This window comes from Mustelus asterias, chromosome 5 (genome assembly GCF_964213995.1).
Source record: "Mustelus asterias chromosome 5, sMusAst1.hap1.1, whole genome shotgun sequence".
NCBI classification, from domain to species: Eukaryota; Metazoa; Chordata; class Chondrichthyes; order Carcharhiniformes; family Triakidae; genus Mustelus; species Mustelus asterias.
In genome coordinates this window covers 30,063,087-30,080,595 of record NC_135805.1, presented here as the reverse complement: position 1 = coordinate 30,080,595, position 17,509 = coordinate 30,063,087, and the positions used below count along the sequence as shown (strand labels likewise).

At 43.7% G+C, this 17,509-nt stretch overlaps 1 protein-coding gene across 2 annotated transcripts in view; it reads right to left on the bottom strand.

The window, feature by feature from the left end:
- The window catches only part of slc22a16 (solute carrier family 22 member 16), a 112,831-nt gene that overhangs the window by 19,667 nt on the left and 75,655 nt on the right, over nt 1-17,509 (bottom strand). For both annotated transcript variants that reach the window (XM_078212357.1, XM_078212358.1), the window contains exon 6: nt 54-181. In XM_078212357.1, the coding sequence (XP_078068483.1) occupies nt 54-181 (128 nt within the window). The remainder of the gene's footprint in view (nt 1-53; nt 182-17,509) is intronic.

The window sequence follows — 17,509 nt, the reverse complement described above, 5'->3', positions numbered from 1 at the left end:
TACAAATTTCCATCCCCAAATAGTTTGAGGAAAAGATGATCTTAGAAGCTGACCTGAGGAATCACCATGCTGAGAAAACAGGTCATGCCAGTCAGGAACAGGGATGGTGCCAAAGTATTTCTTCTTCCCAGTTTGTCCATCACAAAACAAGCAACAATATAGGAAGGAATTTCCACCGCACCTGTCAATGGATATATTGTTATAGATAATGCATTGTTCACACATAAGCAACTACAGGAGTTGTTCAATAAGTCCACATAAAGTTCTTTTAACAGATTATTTTTTTCTTTCTCGTCCTTTCTTGATCTGTCTGTGCCACAACTACTGATACTCTGAGGTTGATGAGAATGTCCTGGGTTGATCCTTCCCTGCAGGAATTGCCCAGCCACCCTATGTAACACAGTTAAGATTCATTAACTCGCTAAGAGGGATCACAACCACACATAATGAAGTCAAGGTTCGGACTTTTTAGTGATAACTTAGCATTCAAACATTGATGAATTTATCTGCCTCAATTTTGTTTAATAAATACTATGACCGTTAACAAACTTATTTGGAGCTGAGCAGGATGAAAAATACAAAAACATAAGTAGTAAGCCAGTTTCGTTAACCTCTATTATTTGGTGCCAAGACAAATACTGAAATATATAAAAGGGTTCTGATGCAGGGTACACACCTGAAACATAAATAACCTGCCTTTTCTGTTTACAGGTTTATTTGCTGTTTTAAAGGAATTTTGGCTGCTTCGATTGACAAAATAGCTGGAATTAAAGGAGTTAAGCTTGAAACAGATGTGTATAATGAAATGAAACAAAAAGTTGCACATTAGACAGCCAGTGAGGCAAATACTGTATTACATTCATGAACTATTTTATTCTTGCATGCAGACCAGCTGCCAAAAAGCAAAATGACAGGAAAACTTGTAGTAAATATATAATGTGCTCGTAAATAGTTCATGGAAGTCAAACAATCCAACTAGACAAGTGAACACTTTTCCTCAGAGTATTTTTAGAATTAAATCTGACTTGCAAACCCGGAGTTCTTTGCTTTTCCATACGGTTTTACTACTTCCATACTGGAGTACAATACCTTGCTTATCTAGTGTGTTCAAAAGCATTTAAACCACTTCTATAATTGCATAACCCAAGGGGGAACTTTTCCATTTTGGGAAGGAAATTGTCACTGGTTGCAATGGAAAGGTTTGTACTGTGAAAGTACTGACTGACCGCAAGAGGATTTTCCAACATGGGTCTGATTAGATACTGTACATTTCAGGTTTGAATTCAGTCTACAAGAGCCCACTTTTAGCCGGGAAACTATATAAAGCTGGTGACTTTAAAGGGGTTCATAAACTGTTGCTGGGAAAATGAAGGAGCAAATTTGTTCCATTTCAGAAGCATACTTGGAAGTGCTGGCAGAGAAAGTGTAGCAAAGGAGTATTGTTCCCTTTAACATCTTAGGGCATCTTCCTCTCAGAAGCAATGCTCCAGTTGTTTGGCTAGTAGACAGCTGTCAGGATAAATGTAGTGTTAGATGTCCAGACAACCTGGAGGCAGATACAGAAAAAACTTTATTAGCCTCAGCAAGTCTGCCAACACTGCACCACAGCAAGAAGATGGGATAAATAATTTAGGTTAATGTAGCAGCAGAGCTGGGGTGGGGTTTCATAAGGTTGACCAATGTGGCTTCGGAGACCACTTCCATTTTTCTCCCGAGATGTTCTGTCACCTGTCTTCAGGCCAAAGGTTTCCACTTCAACCTTCAGACTAGGTATAATCAGCATTCCTAGCACTGTCCCTTTCTTGCCAAGTTAATCATATCTGGAGTACAACCCCACTAGTCAGCTAAACCTAGCTCCACCGCTGGGCCAAGAATAAGTATCATCTTAACCTGGTACTCCTTGACTGAAGCTGCAAACACAATCCCCAGCTTAGAACTCTTTTCAAACTTCAAATGCATGAATATACTTCAGCTGGGCACATTTTATTTTGACATTTCAAACTGCAAATGTGTGTTGCAGGACTACAAAGCAAGTTTTACAAATAACCGACAGTGTGAACGTTCAGTGACGCAATCAGCCTGTGGTACAGGATGCCCACATCATACTGAATCCTGTGTGTCAGCTTGGCTCAGCGTTGCACTCTCACCTCCAAATCAGGAAGTTGTGGTTTCAAGCCCGAGATATAATCTACGCTGACACATCAGTACAATAAGAGAGATCTGTACTGTCAGAAATACTGGACTAAATCTTACCAAAAAATGGCAGAATGTTGGTTCTGGCACAAAAAACAGAGCATATTCTGCCAACGGCACGTTTTTGGGCTGAATCTTATGCCTCATTAGTATCTTCCCTGCTGCCATCAGACTTTTGAATGGACCTACCTTTTATTAAATTGATCTTTCTCTACACTCTATGACTGTAACACTACATTCTGCACCCTCTCCTTTCCTTCTATGAACAATATGCTTTGTCTGTATAGTGCACAAGAAACAATACTTTTCACTGTATACTAATATATGTAACAATAATAAATCAAATCAAATTTTTATGTCCACGAGTTTCCCGTCGCTCCAGCGGTGCATTCCCTCCGATTCCCACCTCACAACGGCTTATCTGCTGCAAGCACTGGGGAGCTCTCTGTAAACGGCTCCCCGGCAGTCCCATGCGCTTGTTCCACAATGACTGCTGGGTAAGGCAGGCAAGGCAGCAGCACCACACTTTTCAGGGGGAGCCCTCAGAAGGATGCTGGATGGAGTGGAGCAGAGGGGGGCACACTCTAGCCCCACTCCAGGAGTTGGCCTTCCAGCAGGCTCACCACCCCCACCTCGGATGCAATGGCAGCTCTGGTCAGTGCCAGCTCACTCCAGATGAGGATGGAGGAGCGTTGTCGGAATAAGAGGATATTCTTTGCTCAACCAGGGTAAGAGAACCATCCTCGGTTTCCTACTGGATCCCTTCCCACACGCCTTGCACCCCCAACCCTTTCTCTCACTCAGCCACCTTGGGCCTTTGCCAATACTAAGCATCAGGTTCCCCCCTCCGTCCCACAATCACCATGTTCCCCCAGTAGAGGCTATGCTCCTCACACTCCAGCTCCCATCCAAGCCCCACACCTGCCACACTTCACCACCATCTTAAATGTCAATAATCTTACCTACACTCTTCCTCCCTGTGTCACTGTAGGACAAACTCAACCACAACAGGTGACAGCGGGCATAGCCAGCTGGAATCATACCCGAGCTGAGAACCGTCAAATGTTCTGAGGAGTCAGCCCTCAACCTGGCCAGGGAGGAGGAAGACCACACCTGCACTGCTGGTGAAGTGGGAAACATGAGAATCCTCAACACATATGTCATCATTCTGTTCCCTCCATATCCCCTGTAATGCACTGATGCCACGTGCCTTCTCTTGCAGGCCGGCCAGTGGAACAGGCCAGACCATCCTCACGCCCCCTGGACCCACCAGACTCCAGCGGTTCAGAGGGAGACTTCTCCAACCCCACCATTGAAGAGGCGTCATAGCTGTCACCCGCACCCAGCACGAGTGCAGATAATCACACCTTAGTGGATCCAATAAGTAGGCAGGCTTCTAGGTCACTCACTGAGCACCTCACAGCTGGAGATCCACAGAGGATGTAATAATGTTTTATATGAATGCCAATTGCTCTATCTTTGAACTACTAAGTTTTGTCTTTATACACACGGACTGGTAAAATGGGCAGACACCTGGCAGAGAAATTTTAATGCAGAGAAATGTGGAGATACATTTTGGTAGGAAGAATGAGGAGCAGCAATACAAATTAAATGGTACAATTTTAAAGGGCTGCAGGAAGATAAAGACTTACCATGTGTCTGCCCATTTCACCAGTGTTTGCACATTCTCTTGTAGTCAATTAGTATCCTTTTCACTGCTTACCCATTCTGAGTTTTGTGCCATTTGTAAAGCTTAAAATGATACCTTGGTGGTATATATCTTTGGAGGTGACAGGACAAGTTGAGAGGCTGCTAAAATGTTGTGCAATAAGTCAAGGCACAGAGCACAAAAGCAAGGATGTTACGCTGAATCTTTATAAAATACTGGTTATACCCAGTTGGGATACTGTGTCCAATTCTGGACACCACACTTCAGAAAGGAGTCAACGCCTTGGGGAGGGTCAAGAGGGGAATGACTAGAATGGAATCGAGGATGAAACATTTCAGTTATATGGAGAGGCTAGAAAAGCCAGGGTTGTTCTGGTTAAGAACATAATAAATAAGTGTACTATGAAGTCTCACAACACCAGGTTGTGTCCAACAGGTTTATTTGGTAGCACGAGCTTTCGGAGTGCTGATCCCTCATCCTTCAGAGCTCCGAAAGCTCGTGCTACCAAATAAACCTGTTGGACTTTAACTTGGTGTTATGAGACTTCTTACTGTGCCCACCCCAGTCCAACGCCGGCATCGCCACATCATAAGAAATAGGAGTAAACCATATAGCCTCTTGAGCATGCTCCACCATCCAATATGATCGTGGCTGATCTTCTGCCTCCGTTCTACATAGAAACATAGAAGATAGGAGCAGGAAGAGGCCATTTGGCCCTTCGAGGCTGCTCCACCATTCATTACGATCATGGCTGATCATCCAACTCAATAGCCTAATCCTGTTTTTTCCCCATAACCTTTGATCCCATTTGCCCTAAGTGCTATATCCAGCTGCCTCTTGAATACATTCAATGTTTTAGTGTCAACTACTTCCTGTGGTAATGAATTCCATGGGCTCATTACTCTTTGGGTGAAGAAATGTCGTCTCACCTCTGTCCTAAATGGTCTACCCTGAATCCTCAGACTGTGACCGCTGATTCTGAACTCCCCCATCATTGGGAACATTCTCTCTGCATCTATCCTGTTTATACCCGTTAGAATTTTATAAGTTTCATAAGAATTTTATAAGATCTCCTCCTCATTTGTCTGAACTCCAGCAAAAACAATCCTAACCTAGTCAATCTCTCCTCATACATCCGCCATCCCCAGAATCAGCCTGGTACCCACTACCCATATTCCTCGATTCCCTGAGATCAAAAATGTATCCATCCTAGCATACAATATATTCAATGATGGAGCAACCAGCAGATTGCATGGAGAAGGTTCAGGAGAAATTTGTTAAAAAGTGTTCAAAACCTTGAAGGACTTTGACAGTGAATGAAGAGAAACTATTTCTAGAGATGGGACAGTTGGTAACCATAGGATACAGGTGTAAGGCAAGTGGTGAAAGAATCAGAGGAGGCATGAGGGAAAAAAAAATTATGCAGCAAAATTATGATGATCTGGAAAGTACTGCCTGAAATGGTGGTGGAAGCAGATTCAATCATAACTTTCAAAAGGGAACTGGATAAATACTTGAATATATGTTTAAGCATTTATTCAGTTTCCTTTCGAAATTTTTATTGCTGTGAACTGGGCAAAGAGTAGGGAAATTGGACTAATAAGAAGTCTTTTGAAGGGCCAGCACAGACAAGATGGGCTGAATGGCTTCATTCTGTGCGACATCATTTTATGATATTTTTGATTCTATGTGCAGATCCTGACGATACCACGCAGAGGTGTCAAAAAGGTTGCTGGGTGGAAACATCAGGGTGGTAACTTTTGAGTTTGGAATTAAGCCACATTGTTGGGACAGAAATGAAGAGGGACAAAGGTACAACTAACTTTGGAATTGCCTGATGCTGACAATGAATGACAAAGTCTTCGCTTGCCCAGAACTCCTACACTTCTTCCTGGTGAACACAAGAAAAAGTATATATTGTAGATGAAAGAAGATACTGCAACTGGATTCCAGTTTCATTCCAGGTTTCTGCTTACACTGCAGAGACATGAAATTTATATAAATGAGGTAAGATCTATTGATAGAGGTGTCTGTTTCTTTGCCATATGCCCCTGGTGTGTGGATTACAGTATAAATTTCATAATACATCTTAATGTGTTTGGAGCGAAGGAGAAGGGCTAAGTAACTTCCAACATTCCGCATACTAATGCTAGCACTTGAGATGTAACATTTGGAAGAACAGTCACAAGGTTCTATTCTTAGCAAGTTTGGAACATAAATGGGCCAATTATAAGCAGAGGGAGAATAATGTGTAAAGAGCAACTTGCTGATTGATGCATAAGCACATATGTAGGTGTGGCCATCAAACTGTGAAAGTTCAAACTCCCAATATCAGAAATAAGATTAATGCCTGGCAGGAATCCCTGAAAACGCAACAGCCCCTAGAACAGATAATTTGATGAAAGCATTAAAGCAGTTTGAGCAAAGTGAAATGCTTGTGACATCCAATCATTTCTAACAGGTTCAGGCTGTTAGTGGGATCTTGTCAGTTTCTCAGGCTGGTAAAAGTGAGAGCCATTTGTTATATCTCCACTCCCTTTTAGAAAATCTTACACATTTGTGCTTCCAAATCTTAACAAGTTAGGAAGAACAGCAAGTTGAAAAATCACTAAAAAAAACCCCAAGTCATAAGTGGCCTTGTGTTATTATAAATAGTTTGAAAATTGGTGCTGGGTTGTCTCTAGAATAAAAACAGGTCGACACTGATTTAGGACTGTCAATTGTTGATCTTTCTTTAGTCATGCCTTAAATAAAATAGCTAAACAGATGGTAAATTCCCATATCCATCCTCAGTTATGTTCATTGTTCACGTTAAAGGATAAGGCTAATAATCTGCTTAGATAAAAACAAGTTGACAGCTTTTAAGTACAATCAGTATGGTCACGTAATTAAAAAAGGTTTTGCTTTCAAAACAGGAAACAAAATTGGAGCTGAAAATAAGAGGCATCTGATTAAGCAAGAATTGTGAAAAGGTGATTAAAAGCAAGTCTGACTCCTGGAAAGCCTCTGACAAGAGTGTATGTCGACAGTAAAAGAGTGTGGCAAAACGGTAACTAATTGTTCAGGACAGTTACTCAGAAGGGAATCCCAGTACTATTGTTACTGAAGAGATGAAGTCCCACAGAGGTTCTGAATTCTAATCCCCTTCTGGCCAGGTAACCTATGGGTGGGTTTCAGTCGCTCGGAGTACAAAAGTCGTCTCTCTTGTAGTAATGCATTAATCCATGGTGCATTAATCACAGAGCAATTTTAGCTGATGTTCCAAATCTGTTGTGCCACTGAATAGTAAAACATTGTGGAATAATAGTAGATTTTACTAAACAGTTATTGTCGAAATTGCCATCAATTGTCAAAAGGCTACCGTGGAAGATATCAAGTTGAAATCAGGGGCGTTCCCACATTTACTGTACTTTACCATTTGTTATGATAGGATTTGAAAGTCCAACGGGAAATAATTCCTTTAATAATAGTGTGACCGTTACATTTTAACACATACACAACCATATAGCCACAACAAAGGATTTATTACCTTCTTGACTGAAGAAAATGTTATACAATGAACCAATGATTTAAAATAATTAGGCACAGAGTTTTACAACGCTTCGGTTTTAGAAACAAACTTGAAGAACCATAGAAAATTTATAGCACCGAAGGAGGCCATTCAGCCCATTTTGTCCATACCAGCCCGAGGACACCCTTTCTAATTCCACCTTCCTGAACCCAGCCCATAATCCTGTATCTTACAGTGCATAAGGTGCAGATCCAGCTACTTTTTAAAAAGAGTTATGGTCGCTGCTCTACCAGCAACTCAGTCATAAATTCCAGACACACACCACCCTTTGCATTGGCAAGTTCTTCCTCCTGTCCCCCTACACCCACTGCCATTTATCTTGAATCTATGTTCCCTGGTTCTAGAATTCTCCATGATGTGGAGATGCTGGCGGTGGACTGGGGTTAGCACAGTAAGCAGTCTCACAACACCAGGTTAAAGTCCAACAGGTTTATTTGGTAGCACAAACCACAAGCTTTTGGAGCACTGCCCCTTCATCAGGTGAGTGGGAGTTGTGTTCACAAACAGGGCTATATAGACACAAACTCAATTTACAAGACAATGGTTGGAGTGCGAGTCTTTACAAGTAATCAAGTCTTAAAGCTACAGACAATGTGAGTGGACAAAGGGTTAAACACAGGTTAAAGAGATGTGTATAGTCTCCAGCCAGGACAGTTAGTGAGATTTTGCAAGCCCAGGCAAATTGTGGGGGTTACAGATAGTGTGACATGAACCCAAGATCCCGGTTGAGGCCGTCCTCATGTGTGCGGAACTTGGCTATCAGTTTCTGCTCAGCTATTCTGCGTTGTTGTGTGTCGTGAAGGCCGCCTTGAGAACGCTTACCCGAATATCAGAGGCTGAATGTCCATGACTGCTGAAGTGTTCCCCAACAGGAGGAGAACACTCCTGCCTGGTAAATGTCGAGCGGTGTTCATTCATCTGTTGTCGTAGCGTCTGCATGGTCTCCCCAATGTACCATGCCTCGGGACATCCTTTCCTGCAGGGTATCAGGTAGACAACGTTGGCCGAGTTGCAAGAGTATGTACCGTGTACCTGGTAGATGGTGTTCTCACGCGAGATGATGGCATGCGTGTTGATGGTCCAGCACGTCTTGCAGAGGTTGCTGTGGCAGGGTTGTGTGGTGTCGTGGTCACTGTTCTCCTGACGGCTGGGTAGTTTGCTGCGGACAATGGTCTGTTTGAGGTTGCGCGGTTGTTTGAAGGCAAGAAGTGGGGGTGTGAGGATGGCCATGGCGAGATTTCATCTTCATAAATGACATGTTGAAGGCTCTGGAGAAGCTTCTCCGCTCCGGGGAAGTACTGGACGACGAAGGGTACTCTGTCTGCCGTGTCCCGTGTTTGTCTTCTGAGGTGGTTGGTGCGGTTTTTCACTGTGGCACGTCGGAACTGTCAATCGATGAGTCGAGCACCATATCCTGTTCTTATGAGGGCATCTTTCAGCATCTGCAGGTGTCTGTTGCGATCCTCCTCATCTGAGCAGATCCTGTGGATCCTACGGAGGGCTTGTCCGTAGAGGATGGCTTCTTTAACGCGTTTAGGGTGGAAGCTGGAGAAGTGGAGCATCGTGAGGTTATGCGTGAACTTGCGGTACAGTGAAGTGCTGAGGTGACCGTCCTTGATGGAGATGCGTGTATCCAAGAATGTAACCGATTCCGGAGAGTAGTCCATGGTTAGTCTGATGGTGGGATGGAACTTGTTGATGTTATCATATAGCTGTTCAGTGATTGTTCGCCATGAGTCCAAAGGAAGAAAATGTCATCGATGTATCTCGTGTATAGCATCGGTTGAAGGTCCTGTGTGGTGAAGAGGTCTTGTTCGAACCTGTGCATGAAGATGTTGGCACATTGAGGTGCGAATGTGGTCCCCATGGCTGTTCTGTGTGTCTGGATGAAGAACTGGTTGTTGAAGGTGCAGACGTTGTGGTCCAGGATGAAGCGGATGAGTTGTAAAATTGCATCTGGAGATTGGCAGTTGTCGACGTTGAGTACTGAGGCAGTTGCAGTAATGCCATCATCGTGGAGGATGCTGGTGTAGAGTGCCGAGACAGCCATTGTGACGAGGAGTGCTCCTGGTTCAACTGCTCCATGTGTGCCGAGTTTCTGTAGGAAATCTGTAGTGTCACGACAAAAGCTGGGGGTTCTTTGTACGATGGGTTTCAGGATGCCCTCAACGTAGCTGGAGAGGTTCTCGCACAGGGTCCCATTGCCTAATATGACGGGATGGCCGGGTGTGTTGGCCTTGTGTATCTTCGGGAGGCAGTAGAGATCTCCAACACGGGGAGTACGTGGGATGATAGCACGGAGGGTACTCTGAAGGTCCGGATCAAAGGTCTTGATCAGTCGGTTGAGTTGACGGGTGTGTTCTTTGGTCGCATCTGCGGGTAACTGTCTGTAGTGTTCCTCATTGTTCAGTTGTCAGTACACTTCTTTGCAGTAGTCCGTTCTGTTTAGTATGATAGTGGCCCCTCCTTTGTCTGCTGGTTTGATGACAATGTTGCGGTTGGTCTCGAGAGCGCGGTTGGCGTTGCGTTGTGCTTGGGTGAAGTTCGGGGCTGTCTTGTGAGTGCGGCTGATGAATTTGACATTGACGCACCTCCTGATGGCTTGGGCGTACATGTCGAGTCGAGGGCAGCGGCCTTCCAGAGGAGTCCAATTCGACTCTTTCCTCTTTGGTTCTGCACCGCGGATCTCTGTCGGCTGTTCCAGTTCATTGGCTGTCTCATTGCGTTCGCTGTTGGCCTCTTGGAGTTTGTGGAAGAACTCCTGCACCCTCATTCGCCTAATGAATTCCTCTGTGTCAATGAATTCTCCACCAAGGGAAGCAATTTCATCTTGTCCACTCTCTCCTCTCCTCATAATTTTGTACACCTCTATCAAGTCACTGCTCAGTCTTCTTTGTTCCAAGGAAAATAACCTCAACCTATCCAAGCTCTCCTCATAGGCACACTTTTCTAGCTCTGGTGACATTCTTATAAACCACCTCTGCACTCTCTCCAAAGCAATTACGCCCTTCCTAGAACTGCACGCAATATTCTAGTTGTGGCTTAACAATAGAACCACGCAATATTCTAGTTGTGGCTTCACCAGTGTTTTATACAATTCCAACATTATGGTCCTGATTTTAGCATTGTGTTGCGCCTGTTTTCAGGCGCAAAAACTTGGTAAAGTCAGGCATGCATTTAAATTGACTTAATGGGCTGCACACCCAACTTTACTGGCACTTCCCCCTTCACCACCGCGTTTGCCCATCCAGAATCAGCGCGAAACAGGCATGCTCCATAAAAGTCAAATTCGGGATCTCCAGTTAGTGAGGACGAAGGTGCCTAGTGTCCGACAACACTCTGCTTGAGATCGGTGGTGTGTGTGTGTGTGGGGGGGGAGAGAGAAGGGGGAGTCTGCTGCCACTTTGCCTGTGATCAGTGGGGGTGGGGGTCCGTTGCCACTGCCTGTGATCAGTGGGGGGGGAAACGGGGAGGGAGGGTCCATTGCGACTCTGCCTGAGATCAGCTGGGGGGTCTGCTGCCATTCTGCCTGAGATCAGTGGGGGGGTCCGCTGCCACTTTGCCTGAGATCAATGAGGGGGAAGGGGAGGAGTGGGCTTCCATCAGTCTGGGTGGTGGGGGATAAGGGGGTCAGTAATGTTGCGGGGGTGTGGCATTATCTAGCCTGGGAGCGATGTGGCAGGGAAGCGGTATTCTATCATTTGTTTTTCTGCGTATGCGCAGTTGGAGGCACCGATCGGAGCTGCAAAGTTTCGGGTGCGTTAAGCCCCGCCCACAGGCTTCTACAGCGCTATTCGGAATCACTGATATTTCAGGCAGAGTGCATATGGGGCACCTGAGAACGAGCCTAAAAGTTGGATCTGAAACACTCCCAGTTTCAAGTCCAGCACTTAAAATCAAAATGGTAAAATAGGGCCCTATATCCTTATTTTTATCTTCTAAAGCTCTGCCAATGAAGGAGAGCATTCCATATGCCTTCTTTACACGCTTGTCTACTTACACTGCTGCCTTTAGGGATTTGTGTACTTGTATGCCAAGATCTCTCAGTTCACCTACCCTTAGTATATTCCCACTTATTGTGTATTTGCTATAACTTAAATGCATTGCCTCACACTTCTCGATGTTAAAATCCATCTGCCACTTTACCGCCCACTCCACCAGCCCATTTATATAGTTTTGTAGATTATAGCTATCCTCTACACTATCGACTACTCTGCCAATCTTTGTGTTGTCTGCAAATTTTCCAATTGTGCCTCACATGTTCACATCCAAGTCATTAATATATAACACAAACCGCAAGGATCCCTGTGGAACACCACTTGAAACAACTTTCCATTCATATGGCCATCGATCGACCATTATCCTTAGTTTCCTGCTACTAAGCCAACTTTTGGTCCAGTTTGCCACACTACCCTGTATCCAATGGGCTTCAACTTTTTTCACCAATCTGCCATGTGGGATCTTGATACAAAAACAGAAAAAGCTGGAAAATCTCAGCGGGTCTGACAGCACCTGTGGAGAGAGAATAGAGGCCCCTTTTCGAATCTGGATAACCCTTCCTCAGAGCCCAGCCCAGCCCTGGATGACAAGGAGATTATCCAGACTCAAAACATCTGTTCTATTCTCTCTTCTCCGATGCTGTCAGACCTGCTGAGATTTTCCAACATTTTCTGTTTTTGTTTCAGATTCCAGCATCCGCAATAATTTGCTTTTATCCAAGAATTTGATGATCGATGACAGAGTTTTTTGCTGCACAAGAATGGTTGTAACCAATTCTTTGGAAGGAGAAGTACATCCTACACTCTTAGATTGCTCCAGTTTGCTACAGCTTTTACTGAAAAATTGTTCAAGTTTGCTTGACCAAGTAAGATTTGTTTGGTTTTGGCTCTTTGTTGAATAGGTTTGAGAGGGGAGATTGTGCTTTCAGATAGAGAAACCTGTCAGCACGGAATTCACTATCTTTCATTAGCTTCAATAAGGTTCCCTGGAATAATCTGAAACCTAGGTAGAATTTTCCAGTTCGCCCCGTCACCCTGGCAATCTGGAACAGTCATCTCCGTCCAATTTTCTGCACAGGTCCAGAACACATCTGGACTAGAAAATGTCAGACATAACTGCAAGAAGGCCTGGGGCAGCTCACAGAGATCAAAAGGGAAGATGGTGGTCTCCAGGGCCTGGACCTAGGAATACCACGTGCAGCAGTGAGTGAGTGGAGTATAAAGCCCATGGATCTTCTGATTTCAGGATCTTCCAGGAGATCAATCTTCTACCTTCAGGGTTTTCCAGGAGGTAGATTGCCTGACTTCCACAATGGTGACATGATGTCCTGTCATCTTTTAAATATGGCGTGCGGATATCATGGCAGGTTGTAAGCCATCCAGCCTGCCCTGTCACACTGACCGGCGGGAAACCCTGACTGTATAATTAGTTAGGTCAGTGTCACATCATATGGTGCAAATTCAAAGCAGCCTCCATGGTGGGACAAGTCCCAGAATGGAAAATTCCACCTTTTATAGTGTGATTTGAAGAAAACAAGCAGTGTGTGAGGAAAAGAACAAAAAGTCAAGTTTTTCAAAAATAGTTATGCAACCTTGTACACTGCTAAAGTAAATTTAAATTTAGGACGGAATTCTCCCAAAAAGTTTCCAAAGTGTTGTCCCCAACGGGAAAACTGGTGAGATTCCAGCTGGGAAGGTCAGTGCAATTAAACCACACTTGGAAATTGTTTTGGAGCTTGGGGCGATTCTCACTGAATTTTCCCACACTGAAATTTCTTTGGAATGGCGATCTAAAGGCACTGGCAAGGCCGGCTCCTCAGAGCAAAAGGGCACCCCAATCTCCAGTCAACCCTACACGCACCACCCCCATCCTCCCTTCCCCCAAGTGAACGAACCCAAGTGGGGTTGCCAAAGATCTCCCCATTCAGGAGCCCCCCCCCCCATGCCCCACCCTTTTAGGCCCCACTTTTGGCATGCCAAACTGGCAGCCTGGCAGGTTGTCACTGCCACATTGGCACTGCCAGGGTGCCAGGGGCAGTGCCAGGGCACTACCCCGCCATTTCCCTGACCACCCAGGGATTCACACCAGCTTCCCCGCTGACAGGGAGAAAGGAAAAACTCTGCTGCAGAATGGAGTGCTGCAATGATTTAAAATCCTGCCAGGTGACAGGGGGCTTGGTATTAAGGTTACTTAGTCACTTTGGAATCATAGAATCTCTACAGTGCAGAAGGAGACCACTCGGCCCATTGAGTCATTGAAAAGACCTGATACTTCCTCTGTAACAACACTGGGTGTACCTACACCACAGGGACTGCAGTGGTTCAAGAAGGCAGCTCACCACTATCTTCTCAAGGGCAATTAGGGATGAGCAATGAATGCTGGTCTAGCCAGCAAAACCCACATCCTTTGAATGAATAAAAAAAGTGTGATCTTAAGCTTCTTATAACCCGTCATTTAATTCTTCACCCTATTCCACTATAGCTCAGTCATCTTTACGGTATTAATAAAGTTCAATATAAACTCGAGGAATAGCGACTTATCTTTCAATTCGGCACTTTACAGCCTCCTGGATTCAATATTGGGTTCAACAATTTCAGATCATAACTTGTGTCCCTATTTTCTCGGATGGCAGTTGTTGGTGATAACTCTGCTATTCTCAATTACACCTCCTCTAGACTCATATTTTGATTCTTTACTTTTCCCATTACCACCTCCTTTTGCCTTGTCTCATCATCCTCTTATCATTTAATCTCTCCTAACGTTTACCCTACAGCAAACCTTTCCTTCTCTTATTTTCCCCATTCCTTGTTTTAGCTATTTGCTTAAATCAGTTACATATCTAAAGTTTTTCACTTCTGACGGTAGCACAGTCGTTAGCACTGCTGCCTCACAGCACCAGGGACCCGGGTTCGATTCCTGTCTTGGGTCACTGTCTGTGTGGAGTTTGCACGTTCTCCCCATGTGTGCATGGGTTTCCTCAGGGTGTTCCAGTTTCCTCCCACAGTCTGAGAGACATGCTGGTTAGGTGCATTGACCCAAACAGGCGCCTGAGTGTGGCGACTAGGGGAATTTCACAGTAACTTCATTGCAGTGTTAATGTAAGCCTTACTTATGACTAATAAATAAACTTTAACTTTAGATCAACCTAAAATGTTCGTTCTATTTCTTCCTCAATGAATGCTGCCTGACCTGTTAGATATTGCCCGCATTTTCTATTTTTATTTCAAATTTCAGCGCCTGTGATATTTTGTTTGAAGTTTTAAAGTTTATTTCTTTTTGTCACAAGTAGGCTTACATTTAACACTGCAATGAAGTTGCTTTAGCATCATGTGACATGTGATCCTTCCATATGGAAGGCAGGGCTCTATGAACAGTAATATGTAATGCCAAGAGGGCTAAATCTTATTGATAATTTTAAAGCCAGGTAAATGGTAAAGCAAAATATATGGATTACAATCTACTGTATGAACTAGCATAAATGAAGGTTATCAGTTATTTTTATGCACTGTGAGCTTATTTATGAATATGGTGTAATTTCATAGAATCACTACAGTGCAGAAGGAGGCCATTCGGCCCATCGAGCCTGCACTGAAACCAATCCCACTTAGGCACTATCCCTGTAACCCCATGTATTTTACCTGCTAATCTTCCTGACACTAAGGGGCAATTTAGCATGGCTAATCAATCTAATTCGCACATCTTTGGAGTGTGGGAGGAAACCGGAGCACCCGGAGGAAACCCACGCAGACATGGGGTGGAAGTGCAAACTCCACACAGTCACCTAAGGCTGGAATTGAACCTGGGTCCCTGGCGCTGTGAGGCAGCAGCACTAACCACTGTGCCACCAAGCTCCCCCCATTTAACAATGTTTACATTCCAAACACATTCAGATTTCCAGGTGAGAATAAAACCTGATCTACCAAGACCTGGTAATTGTTAGTTGTGTGGAGCTATCCTTCTTATCGTCTATGTCTGCATTCTCTTGCATGAACCTTGAGGAGAAAAAAATCCTGAGTTATGTGCTGCATTCACAGGTAAGTACTTAAGTGCTACACAGCAGAAAATTGCAAACTTAAATGAAAACACGGGAGTGAATTTTTCCATCCCACCTGCCACAGGAATTGTAGCAGGTGGGACACGGACCATGTAAAGGTCTGTTGACCACAGGAGGGATTTTCCAGTTTCGGGGCTAGCGCGGCTGGAAAATCCCACCCACAGAATTACTTGTTACACTCCTTCCTTTCTGATGGCCTCCCCTTATCATGTCATGTCTCTGATTGAAAGACAGGCAGAAAACTTATTACAAGACCTGTTATTGCCATTCTGCAATCAGTGACTAGGAGGAATGCAGCAGCTGTCTGCCTATAATGATGCACCTATCCTCTGCTTAATGTCTTTTAAAAAGGTACCACACAATGTACTATTCAGTAGAAAGACCATCCAGGAACAAGGGATGCTATTTCATGGTTCAGTGCCTTGTAGTTCCCATGAGTTACCAGGCACTATATCACAAATGCTACTTAACACATTTGTTCCTTCTTGAAATTTTATAGTTTCAGAGTTGTCTTATTCCAACAAAATTCTTTGTTTTGCAAGTCAAATGGTATGAAGTTTTTAACGTTATGTAGTAATTTAACAACAGGCAGTGTGCAACTGCTAGTGAGTCTTCCCCTTCTTCATTTGCAAAATTAAGTTATTTAATACGGCAGGGTGCTCCATTCGTGAATCAGGCCAAAAGCTGCTAAAGCTTATCCACTGATGAAAGATAAATAACAGTATCACTAAAGGACAACAATATTCCTATCAGGGAGAAACCATACCAAGTCAAATTTGATGCTCTTATTGGCAAAAATAAAACTTGTATTAAAAAAAAGGGCGGCATGGACAAGTTGGGCCCAAGGGCCTGTTTCCATGCTGTAAACCTCAATGATTCTAAAACAACTTCAGGATTTTATTTCACCTTTGAGGTTTGTACCAAGTAACTCAGAAATAAATAAATGTTACAAAAGGATAATAAAAGTAAAATTTAAAAATTAGCTCTGATATATAAATTTAAGCAGAATATTAAACTCCTAGTAGTAAAGATTACTGAAGTATAAAGTGAATTACTATCTCGATAGGCTGTGAAAGCTTTACATCTTGCACTCATCAGAACAGAACTGCAAGAATACCAAATCTCAAAGGAAACAACAATTTATACTGCATGACAAGAGAGTGCTGATTGGTTGGTGATAGAGGCATTTCCATGGAGAAAGCACCGGAACAGTTAACTGCCAGGCTTTAGTTTAAATTCGATACCAGACAAGTCAATTCTGGTTTGTCAAGGCTTTGCCATAGGGAATGGCTTTCCCCTAAGCTTTTGTTTAGTTGAAAAATGTACAATGTGTGGACATGTCCTTTTTGTTTGCAAGGGTCAGGGCTCTGTGATAATATGTAGATTCCAGCAGCTGTAAATAAACCACACTGGAAGCCTGACTGATAATTTTAAATTAGTTGAAAGTGTAATTCTTAGCATAATTGGGATTGTTTATAAAGTGTTGTCCAATTACAAAATCATATAGTTTATCAAGTGTTGTCCAATAAAATAATGAGGGGCATAGACAAAGTAGATAGTCAACATCTTTTCCCAAAGGTAGGAGAGTCTAAAACTAGAGGGCATAGGTTTAAGGTGAGGGGGGAGAGATACAAAAGTGTCCAGAGGGGCAATTTTTTCACACAGAGGGAGGTGAGTGTCTGGAACAAGCTGCCAGAGGTAGTAGTAGAGGCGGGTACAATTTTATCTTTTAAAAAGCATTTAGATAGTTACATGGGTACGATGGGTATAGAGGGATATGGGCCAAATGCGGGCAATTGGGATTAGCTTAGGGGTTTTAAAAAAAAAGGGAGGCATGGACAAGTTGGGCCGAAGGGCCTGTTTCCATGCTGTAAACCTCTAATTGCAAAATCATTTCTAACATTAGACACTTTGCTTACCTATTGCAAACAGCTGAAGGGATGTGTTATTTGATTTAAACAAATCATACAGTACATCCCTTCAGCTGCCTGCAACAGGCAAGTACTGACTATACTCAACCAGT